The 11,553-nt window shown below is 42.3% G+C and overlaps 1 protein-coding gene across 2 annotated transcripts; it reads left to right on the forward strand.

Annotated features, from left to right (window-relative positions):
• The first annotated feature begins 6,005 nt into the window (after positions 1–6,005).
• Positions 6,006–11,321, forward strand: mlh1 (mutL homolog 1, colon cancer, nonpolyposis type 2 (E. coli)). 2 transcript variants are annotated; one of them, XM_026308459.2, is made up of 19 exons: positions 6,006–6,237; positions 6,358–6,448; positions 6,643–6,741; positions 6,830–6,903; positions 7,006–7,078; positions 7,166–7,257; positions 7,365–7,407; positions 7,649–7,737; positions 7,839–7,951; positions 8,055–8,148; positions 8,238–8,391; positions 8,599–8,927; positions 9,808–9,938; positions 10,052–10,160; positions 10,239–10,302; positions 10,373–10,537; positions 10,656–10,748; positions 10,826–10,936; positions 11,064–11,321. In XM_026308459.2, exons 1-19 carry the CDS (start codon positions 6,131–6,133, stop codon positions 11,217–11,219), a joined length of 2,187 nt encoding a protein of 728 aa, XP_026164244.1. In that variant the 5' UTR covers positions 6,006–6,130; the 3' UTR covers positions 11,220–11,321. The 2 variants fall into 2 exon arrangements, with proteins under 2 accessions (XP_026164244.1, XP_026164245.1); XM_026308460.2 differs by having other exon boundaries at positions 7,652–7,737; positions 11,064–11,219.
• Positions 11,322–11,553: the final 232 nt, after the last annotated feature.

The following is an 11,553-nucleotide window of genomic DNA, read 5'->3' on the forward strand; positions in this document are numbered from 1 at the left end:
TCCTCTACACGCAGCTGTGTACAGCCTGACTGTGCCTGCCTGAAACAAAGGGTCACCAGACTCATAAAAACGGACCACACAGGTGCCACTTTCTAATGGGGCAGCCCGAGAGGTTAGAAACTCTAACTACAGGCTTTATTCATGTTATTTAACAAGAAATGGTTTTTTGTTTTGTTTCCAGGCACAAACAAACAAACAAACAAACATCTGTAAAGCAGGCTGCACACACACACACACACACACACACACACACACATAAACCATAACCCAATCTCCTCCTATCCACATCTGGAGCTGCGCTGGTCAAAGTACTGAAACCAAAACTGCTCCCTGATGGTTAGGCCAGATCCTTCATGGTGTGTGTCATTTGTGAGTGTGTGTGTGTGAATAGGGGAATTAGAGACACCGTACAGCAGCGCTGCTACTCCTAAACAAATATTTGCTAACAGGCCACACCAGGCTAGGCTCCCAGGGGCTCTTGGCCTTTAGGAGACTGGAGGGCTCTAAACTGGGGGCTCCAAATAAACTGTGTGTCAGTAACACTGTAGTAGTTTGATTAATTGCAAATTTATTTGATAATTTGTGTAATAAAAAAAAAAAAAAAAACCTGTAAGGGCCCCAAGGCCTCAGACTAAGTCCAGTCCTGCCTACATCATGATGACTTATTAAACAACACTTTAAAGAGGGTGGTGCCTGATTATAGGCATTAAAAGATCACATCTCATACAATCACAATTTAATTTGGCAGAGAAAGATCAATAATTAATTACATGTTATCAATTTTATAGTTTGCTATAGGATTGAGTATTGTATATGGAGTAACAAGAGAACAGGTGTGGTTGAAACATCAGTTTTAAAAATAAATGATCAAAGCTTAATGTTTTGTCTAACCACATGTCTTTACTTTGTGTGTCCTGACAATCACCAGACTTCTCTTCCTTATTGAACACAGAGCAAAAACGCCCCATATACAGCATCTCTCACCAATATGAGGGCACTATCTTTGATTGACACGGAGAAGCGACATAGGTAATACAAGATCTCTTTAGATATAACTATGTCATGCATCGAGCGAAGACTGTGGTGTGACGCTATGGCACTTAAATGCACGGATGGTAACAAAGAAACTGCCTTAATCTGTCAACCTCAAACTTCTTAATGTGACGAGGATGTCAACAAACAATAGAGACACTGGGCGAGCAGGATTAGTATTTATAAAGACTTCCTTTTAATGAAGGCGCAGTATAGTAACACAAACAAAAAAGCAGAAATCACAAGGTGTTCATGAGAAAACCTCAAAGCCTGCGGGAAAGACAGGTGTCTTCTGCCAACATGGTGACAACCTTCATTCTTTTGTTTCATTTTTTGGCTCATTAACAACCTTTCATGCACCAATCACCACAGACAGAATGAATACAGCATCAGACAGGCTCTGATGTATCTGCTGTATCTGGTGTAGACAGGAGGGCTATCTGGGATACCAGGATGGGACCACATGTTTTGTTAAACTCTGAAAGGAGAGAAATGGAGATGGTTGTTCCACACTCAGCCCTAAAATAGACATGTGGATGGATTCTGATGTAACTAAAGTAGAGGAAGTGATTCAACACAGTAGTTAAAGTGAAGACTCAAAGACAATCACACATTGTTCCCTCCGCCCAAGGCACACAGAGGAGCAGTTAGAATAGAAACTTCAAAACTGATGTTTGCTCATGTTCATGGGGGTTGCTACGCTGTTCCCCACACTGCTGTCTGAACCCGTGTAACTCTCAGACAGGCTTTTTGCTGTCCTGCCTTGTTGTTTTGTGACTGACAGCTTTGATTGTGTAACATGAACTTGGCTGAACACTGACTCAGAGCTGGAACCCTACCCCAATCATAAAACATCTCCAAGTATGAATCAAACTGATATGATTTCTTTGATAACACAATGTCAGTAAAAATGTTCCTTTATTGTAAAAGGCTCAAAAACACAATTTCACCCGTGGTTAACAAATAACATACAACAGAGGTGATTAGAGTCAACTGATAATCATGTCTACATGGGGACTTTGTAGACTTAGTCTGGTTAAGTATTAAGAGATACATTTCAGACTGTAGATAGTTGGGCTCCGATTTATGACAATACAGATTATCTAACCCACGACTGTGCCTCCATAACACCACAAGCACTTTTACAAAGCACTGAACAGCTGACAGCTTACACACCAGTGTAGAAGGGGCCTGAGAGACCTGGGCTTCAGTGACTGTCCAGTGAGACATGAATCACAGCCCTGAATCTGAAAGCAAAGTAGAGCTGTGAATCTTCAATACATCAACTGGAATAAGATCTGTAAATAACATCCATCCATTATCAACAACCACAACCTCACACACTCACACTCACTCCTATGGGCAATTTAGAGTCACCAATCAACCTGACATACATGTTTTTGGACTGTGGGAGGAAACCAGAGTACCTGGAGAAAACCCACACAAGCACAGGGAGAACATGCAAACTCTACACAGCATCAGTGCTAACCACTAATCCACAGAACAGCCCCTGTTGAAACCAGACAACTAATTAAATGTTACATACTGTTACATGTAATTATAATCTCAAAGTGTTTGGTCAGTCTGAACAATAATGCAGTAGAAAGAAATGCTAAACTAAAAAAAATTAAAGCAGAATAGGAAACATTTTGCATTTTCACTGTGAGAATGTTAATTACACTGTTGAGCTAAAAAACAACAACAAAAAAAAAACTTAGTACAGCCTAATAACAGCCCACAGCATAGAGCTGCATATCTACTGATCACCAGTGGGCAAGTTTAATACTTTTGTTAATCGTTGGTCAGTACTGCACAGCTGCTGTAAATGCACTTAAATTCTGCAGTAGCACCACTTTTTTAAATTTATCTAGGAACAAATGTCTCAAGGCTTTTGTCTTACTGAAAAGGAAAGAGGAAGAGCATGAGGAGGAAAAAATAAAGGAAAAGGAAGAGCAGCAGCTGCAGAATCCATTTTGGGATGCAGCATTTTTCCAGAGTTTCAGGAAGTTGCACCAGTTCTCATGGAGGTGAGATCATGCTTTCCTACAGAGATGATGAAGCTGAAATTAAGAGGATGATGAATTAGTGCAGTTACAATTGAATGCAAGGCACTACACTTGTAGCAGAAGGTTAAGTCTTGTTTTGGTAATGTCTGACAATTATCCATTGTGTATTAGAGTGTAATCCACCACTGATTCAGTTGACATGAAATTGCTGGATAACTTAAAATATTGTAACCTCTGTCATGGGCCGGGTGTACTACTCACTTGCAGGTGTGCATTTGTATAAGATTTGAATGGTATTTTACTTGTCAACTCTATTTGCATATATGTAGGACTATATTTTCTCTGTGTCTCTGTGGGTATTTACAAATGATTTGTACTAGGACTTTAAACTACGATGCTCTTTTGACTTATCTTGACTTTTTGCCTGCATGTATATGTGCACACTTGTGCACATATCTGCAAGTGTGTGTGCAACTGCTTTAGCATGCATGCTTGTGTGTGCCTGTCATCACATGTGGCAGGTCGCTGCAGGAGTGGCTGTGGCAGTTTTCCGGAACAGTTCATATCTGAATTTCAGTGACTGCAGGTTTGAAAGCGAAAATGCATTCTGCTTTTTTCACTACTGCTCAGTAGTGAAAAAAGCAGAATGCGGCCTTTAGTGATGTGATAGATATGCAACCAGTTCTGACCCCACCCAGAACGTTTGTTGATTGAAGCATTGTGGCAGATAATGTTTACAGTTTCATCCTTTCAAAGAGTAAATTTACACAGGCTGCAAAGTCACAATGATATCCCAATTGCTGCCTGATGGTAGAAAAGATGAAAAACAGGGGACAGCAACTGTTCTCTGCATCTTGTCATGTTGTTTCTTGCTTCAACTTTTCTTTACATGCCTGATCTGTTTCAAGGTCTATTGTATTGTATCCTGTAGCACATCCTGCGGCTGCAGCACATGCTGGAACGTCCTGCACTGTGTCATGGTCACAAATCCCAGGACAGGCGTCATATCCCCCAAATACATCTCCAATGCAAAGACACAATAATTGCGCTTCCCTCAGCCTGAAAAACAAGCTGAAGTAATGTAAACATGAACATGATCGATGCCAGCATGACGTAAAGTGCATGTCTGGAATTATTGATAGCGCAGATAATGCAGGAAGAGACACTCTTTTTGGTAGAACCCTGTGCTTCAGCTGAAAATACAGCCTACAGAGAGTTACATGAGCAGATCATTGATTATGACAAATATGCAAAGAAGGAGATGGATTAATCAAAGTCACATTTCTGTGACTTGCCAAGTCGTCTTCCTTTCATACTTCCAGTGACCTTTCAGGTTGTGCTGTTTGCTTTTGTGGCTCTTGTGTGTCTGTGGTTAGCTGATTCGTGGCACTGAAATCATGTTGGCAAAAGCTCAAAGAGCAGCTCATCATGCTGCTAAACTGCTTAACCTTGCCAAGTAAGCTCTCAGCCTGCTATAGGCTTATGCTTTTGTATAAGGTTACAAGGTATTCAAAGAAATTCAGTTTTCTAACTGGGTTTCCCTCCTTGAGACACTGTCATGTGGTTTAACTTACAAGTTGAAGGATAACAGGTTCTAAGTACATATACTGCACTGAGAGAGTGAGCTTAGTCTGTTTCTCACCTTGTCTTTCAGACACAAATATCCAACTAAGCTTTCAAAAGTTTAGTTAAGCTGCACTATTTGATCCATATTTGGACAAGAATAACCATGTCTGCTCCTCCAGCCAAGCTCCAACATATCTCTGCTTCAAAAACTCTAATTATAGATGTGGACCCTAAAAAAATTACAGTAACTTTCGAAGGGGCAGGGAGATCAAAGAATATTTTTGCGGCACGATCTCTGTCCCTGTAAATCTTCTCCTGCTTGCTGTGTATAAAGTTGATTGTGGAATGGGGTCAGATAAAATACAGCAGCCTATCTTCCTTTCTCTTTCATCTTAAATCCATGCACTGTTTGGAATTGAAAATTTTGGACTGAATATTAAATATAAACGAAAAACTGTCATTAAGTCAGAACCGAGTTCTGGTGGGACGGCACCGAGGCTCCTGGTCATGATATCCAAACAGCGCCACTCCCCGGATAGCCTACTCACAGCATTTTATACTGTTGAGGTCATCCTGCCTGAGGCCATACTTTAACACTTTAGCACCATCATTTTGGCACCTGAAGTAACAATCAAACAGACACTGTAGATTTGCTTTAATTTGAAAAAAAATCTCACAAAATAACACTGAGACATTTGTGTTTTGGATTTGGATTACTAGAGATCTGCTGAAAAAAAGTCCCCCTGAGAAGACATGCGGTTCTGCGAGGAATGTGGACACATATTTGGTCTGGCTATGTGCACAGTTGAAGATTACAGTCAATCCCTTGTAAGTGAGGAAGACAGAACAGAGTAGAGGCTTCAGCTCTCCCACAGTTTTTGTAAAAGTTTATCATAACTATGAAAGAATGAGTTTAGTAAACATTACAGGTGAAACTTTCTGATCAGAGTGATCCAACTTTACATGTTAATGAGTTGGTCGGAGTGTTCTCATTAAAATAGACATGACACTGTTGTACACAAACTACTTCAATAGCTCCCTGAAAGAAAGAAGGAAGGCAAAGTAGTTAAGACAAACTGCTTTTAAATGGTTCATCCTAAAGTGGGACAAAACATAACAAAATAATGTTTATTGTTCTATAACAGGAAGTATATGCTCCTTATTATATTTTGGTATATTATAGATAAAGTAAGATGGATATTAATCACTTAATGATTGAAATTAACTCCTTATTTTATTTAAATATAAGGTAATTAATGATTAACTTATATGTATTTTTCTCTATACGCGACGTGTAGGGTACAATGCGGAGATTTAGATGGAACAGTACGGAGGCGCTGTGGATGTTTTGAAGCCACAATATTAACCGCAGAAGAAGACAGCCTGCGAGTGACGTCGTAGCCCCACCCCGCTTGTTCTCCCCGCGTTTCTCGTTTGAGGCCAAACAAAAGCGTTTGTCAGGTCTTGTGTGTGTGTGTGTGTGTGTATAAGTAAGTAAGTAAGTGTGTGTCCGCAGCGCTGGTATCATGGCGGGAGTTATCCGGAGACTCGATGAGACCGTGGTCAACCGCATAGCTGCAGGAGAGGTGATCCAGCGTCCGGCCAACGCCGTCAAAGAAATGATAGAGAACTGGTACGTCCCAGTTGATGCGCGCTGATGTTGGCTTTCACTAACTTTAGAGCCAAAACAGGGACAGTACATGGCAGCAGCCAGCTGCATAGTAACTGTACCCTGTGTTCCTCTATGTTACAGCCTGGACGCCAAGTCCACCAGCGTCCAGGTGACAGTAAAAGACGGCGGCATGAAGCTGCTTCAGATTCAGGATAACGGCACTGGCATCAGGGTGAGCGACCTGTCTGTTTACAACACAACTGAAAAAATAACTTCTGGGAGCGTTCACACTAAAAGACCAAATGAGACATAAGAGCAAAGATGTTTGTTCCCTCCCGGTCATCTCCTCTGCTCTTTGCTGCTGCTGCTTCAGGTCCGAGGTCTAAATGTGCTGCTTTCTGACCCAGCTTTGCTTCTCTATCACAGAAAGAGGACATGGAAATTGTCTGTGAGCGTTTCACCACCAGCAAGCTTCAGACTTTTGAGGACCTCTCAGCTATTGCAACCTATGGCTTCAGAGGAGAGGTGAGCATCATCTAGACCTCAGGGTCATAAAGGTTCATTCATATTGTTCTACGCCACTTTTCTCTTTCTCGTCCATCTTTGTTTGCAGGCGCTCGCCAGTGTAAGCCATGTTGCCCATGTGACCATAACAACTAAGACAGCGGATGCCAAGTGTGCCTACAGGTGTGATGACATTAGATCTCCTGTCTTTGTAAAAGTAAATGTACATGGTAATAGTTTTGACACAACCACAAGTCCCAGGAGTGACCTTCTGTTATCGTGCAGGGCTAGCTACAGCGATGGCAAACTCAAAGGCCCCCCCAAGCCATGTGCTGGCAACCAAGGAACACAGATTCTCGTGAGTTCATTGAACACGTCACCTCTGGCAGAGTGAAGTTTGGGGATTGCTGAGACTCCTCTAACAGTTTGCTGTGCCTCCCTGCAGGTGGAGGACCTCTTCTATAATGTGTCCACCAGGAGGAAAGCCCTGAAGAGCCCCAGTGATGAGTACTCCAGGATTGTAGATGTGGTCAGCAGGTCTGTCTTCTTGACTCCTTGTGTCTCTGCTGGTTCTTGCTCTTTTTGATGAACGTTGTTGTATTTGGATGACATCTGTGCTCACGTGTTCATATGTTATTTTGAAGGTACGCAATACACAATTCAGGAAAAAGCTTTTCTGTCAAAAAGGTGAGATGTGGCTTCTTTTTACAAGTTAAATCCCCAACTCAAAGCACAAAGCTGTTGCAGGATAGTTTGGGGAAGAAAGTTGACCTCGAATGGCCCTGCAGTTTTAATCGCCAATAACTAATCACTGCAGCAGTACGATTCCTTTGTGTGTGCTTGTTTGACGTAAAGTGCAAGATTCAAATCATTTCCTTTGTTCAATGCACATATTTATTTACCGTTTTATATTTGTGCTTCCTTTCAGCAAGGGGAGACCGTGGCAGATGTGAGGACTCTACCCAATGCATCTGTAGTGGATAATATTCGAGGAGTGTTCGGCAATGCAGTCAGCAGGTATTAGTCAGCCAAGAAGAGAATAAAGTGTGATCTGGTGCTCTGTGTAGCCATGTGACCTCTTATCACTGACTGCATGACTGGCTCTGACATGCTCTTAGGGAGCTGATTGAAGTTTGCTGTGAGGATCAGAAGTTTGCTTATAAGATGAAAGGCTACATCTCAAATGCAAACTACTCAGTCAAGAAATGCATCCTGATCCTCTTCATTAATCGTACGTATCATGGAAACGTTACTGGAGATGGAGCTGCCTGGTGAGGTTAATTTAATCTTGTTAGCACTTTGGTAAACGGAGACTGTGATCTGTGATGTCTCAGATCGTCTGGTGGAGTCGAGCGCTTTGAAGAAAGCCATCGAGACAGTTTACGCTGCATACCTACCCAAGAACACACACCCTTTCCTCTACCTCAGGTAACTTAATGTGCATTTGTCTGTTTTCTACAATGGATTCCATCATGGATATTCATTTTATATTCACTGGTGCTTTCTGAACACCTCAGCCTAGAGATCGCCCCACAGAACGTAGACGTGAATGTTCATCCCACAAAGCACGAGGTGCATTTCCTGCACGAGGACAGCGTCATCGAGAGCGTTCAAAAGCACATCGAGAGCAAACTCCTGGGCTCCAACTCTTCACGCACATATTTCACTCAGGTATGATCCGACTGGCTCACTGTCTGTAAATATGCCGTCATTGTCACATGTTACTATGGCAACATGGTTTCACTAAACATCAACTCCTCCCAGAGATCATCTGTCAGCGTTACAGTGTGTCCAATTGTGTTTTTTTTTTTTTTTTTCTTTAGTTAAAAAAAAATAACCGAGTGTATATTGTGATACATACACATTGTGTTTGTTCAGACATTGCTGCCCGGGCTTTCAGTCTCAGGTGGCAGTGAAGTCAAGCCCTCTAGTGCCGCAGGAGATTCCACTGAGAGGGTCTACGCACATCAGATGGTGAGGACCGACTGTCGCGCTCAGAAGCTGGACGCCTTCCTCCAACCAAAAGAAAAGCCTCCCCCTGACCCCGAACCAGCTGGTGCCAGCAGCAAAGAGCCTGCGACCAAAACCGCCCAGCCTGACAGCATAGACATGGATGAGACGGACGATGCAGATATGCTGGAGGCCCTGGCTGAGCACGAGGCAGAGGTGCCAAAAGGCGAGGAAGAAGGTGTTCACGATGTTCAAAGGTGATTCACTTCTTTTCAAAACTGAGTCACACCAGAGCTGCAGTGGTTTGGGTGGGTCAGTATGTGCCTACAGGAGAGGATTATGCACTCAGTCAGTACTGTCATGATCAATCCAGACATGATTTCTGCAAGTTGGATCAGGACAGGTCCTTTATTTATGATTAATGTGAGGATCAGATATGAACATTGATTGGTAGCAACTGAGTTGAGTAAAAGAGCATAAAGAAGAATGTCAAAGTAAATGGGGCTACATGGGGTGGCTGCTCTTTGATCTGTTCTTTTGAAGCATTTTTAAAGCTCCACTACTCATAAAGAAGCAGATTTACGCTATGCTTCAGCCTTGCCGCTCTCATTAGTCCGGTTTTGTTAAAAGGTTTCGATATATCCCGAGTATAACACCTGTCAAAGAGACAAAGTTGGACACCAGCAGGTGAAGAAACATCTTGAGACCCAGATATTTGTTTTAGTTGTTTGAACTAAAACAGCCACAATGAGGGAGTAAATATTTGAGCTTTATTCAGCACCTGGCCAAAAATGTGACTCTGAATGAATGTAATGTTACTCTGTGTTTGGAGGATCTGTAAACTGGTATGCTTTTGCTAACTTGGCCTAATGATCTTCTAATGATCATGTGACAAGGTTATATTCATCATAGTGTGGATTCCTCTGCCCCCAAGTGGCAGAAAAACATAATTCATGCAGTCTTGTCAAGTACATGCTGCATTCCTTATGTCAAGACAAAAGCTGTCTGTCCCTGGTGAAGTGTGCGATGAAATGTGCAATCATTAAATTGCATCTCTCCAAAATAAGAGGGTGTGAATTAGTACCTGGACAACATATGTGTCTCTAAACATTCACTGTGTTTATTATTGTGAGCCAGGAAGCGTCCAAGGAAAACGGAGCAGGAGGAGGAAGAAGACCTGACGGCTGCAGCCACGCCAAAGAGACGAGCGATAAAACTGACCAGTGTCAGAGAGCTGAGAGCTGAGATCACAGAGAGCGCACACAAAGGTAAACAAGACAAGCATCACCATTTAGATGAATCATACCTTCACTCAAAATGTATTATATATTTTGCTTGTTGACAGTTTTCCTCTTTTGAGCATGCACATTATTTTCTCTAGGTCTTCAAGAGATGCTGCAGAATCATTCGTTTGTGGGTTGTGTGAATCCCCAGTGGACTCTGATCCAGCATCACACCAAACTGTACCTGCTCAACACCACCAAACTCAGGTCAGAGTCCACACCTGGGTCATTTCCAGTTTTTTATCTTGCTGCCTTATGTCTCAACTCCCCTTTTTTCTGTTGCAGCCAAGAGCTCTTCTACCAAATACTGATCTATGACTTCGGGAACTTCGGCGTACTGAGGCTGTCTGTAAGTAAAGTGTAGCTTGTGAATGATGCCGTACAGGTTTGGAATTTTATGGCCAATTATCTGCATTCAGACACCAGCTCCACTTTATGACCTGGCCATGTTGGCTCTGGACTCTGAGGAGAGTGGCTGGACAGAAGACGACGGACCCAAAGAGGGCCTGGCTCAGTACATAGTGGACTTCCTGAAGAAGAAATCTGATATGCTGATGGACTACTTCTCCATGGAGATAGACCAGGTTGGTTGGGACAGCATGAGATACATCTACTGTTTGGAAATATTCTGGTGCAGGCTCCAAGTTTGTCTGATTCATCATAATGGGCCGTGTTTTTAAAAATGAGTTTAATTCCCTGTAGGAAGGAAATCTAACAGGACTCCCGCTACTGCTCGACAAGTACACCCCTATCATGGAGGGTCTCCCAATGTTTATCCTGCGCCTGGCTACTGAGGTTAGGTTGTTCTTTTCTCTTCATGCATGGCTAGAAACACAAAGTGTATCTGAAGGTTTTTGGTTGGTGTTGTGCAGGTGAACTGGGACAGTGAAAAAGAGTGTTTCAGAGACTTCAGTAAGGAGTGCAGCATGTTCTACTCTATCAGGAAGCAGTACATCCTGGAGGCTGAGCCAGGAGAGGAGCAGGTATGACAGAACACTGCACCCATTTTTAACAGAATGCTAAAAATAATGCACACATTTCAACACTGACTGGTTTTGCTTACTGTAACATAACGACGTCAACAAATTAAAATGTGATACTGTGTTTCAGGACACTGATGTGAACTCATGGTGTTGGAAAGTTGAGCACATTATCTTTAAAGCTTTCCGAACGCTGTTCTGTCCTCCAAAGAACTTCAGCGAGGACGGCACTGTGCTGCAGATCGCCAACTTACCTGATCTCTATAAAGTGTTTGAAAGGTGCTGAATCTCATCACTAAATCAGACTGAATAGAAATCAATGCTACAGGCTGCTATTTTATAATTGATGTAACATTTGAACTGTAAATAAAAAATATGTTATATGAAAGAAGTGAGTTCATTGAAGGAAATCTTTGTTGTGAGTGGCTTATTGAGCATTCCCAAGTATGCACATGGTTTTATAAAAGACTGGAGCCAGGAAAAATAGAATTAGGTCACAAGTCCCATAATGATACAGTAAAATGTGCCAGTACATGAGCTTGACTGTTAATATTTCTACATTCTGCTTGTTAGTCTGAGACAAGTGTGCAGTGTTGAGGACCTGAACAGCCTCCACTTCA

The sequence above is a fragment of the Mastacembelus armatus genome, chromosome 15 (genome assembly GCF_900324485.2).
Source record: "Mastacembelus armatus chromosome 15, fMasArm1.2, whole genome shotgun sequence".
Lineage (NCBI taxonomy): Eukaryota > Metazoa > Chordata > Actinopteri > Synbranchiformes > Mastacembelidae > Mastacembelus > Mastacembelus armatus.

What these genes read in the sequence shown, in the direction of transcription:
- mlh1 (XM_026308459.2), top strand. Translation starts at nt 6,131, where the DNA reads ATGGCGGGAGTTATCCGGAGACTCGATGAGACCGTGGTCAACCGCATA. An exon ending in AAAGCTTTTCTGTCAAAAAG is followed by an intron (nt 7,408 to 7,648) that starts GTGAGATGTGGC and finishes GCTTCCTTTCAG; the next exon opens with CAAGGGGAGACCGTGGCAGA. An exon ending in CACAGAGAGCGCACACAAAG is followed by an intron (nt 9,939 to 10,051) that starts GTAAACAAGACA and finishes TATTTTCTCTAG; the next exon opens with GTCTTCAAGAGATGCTGCAG.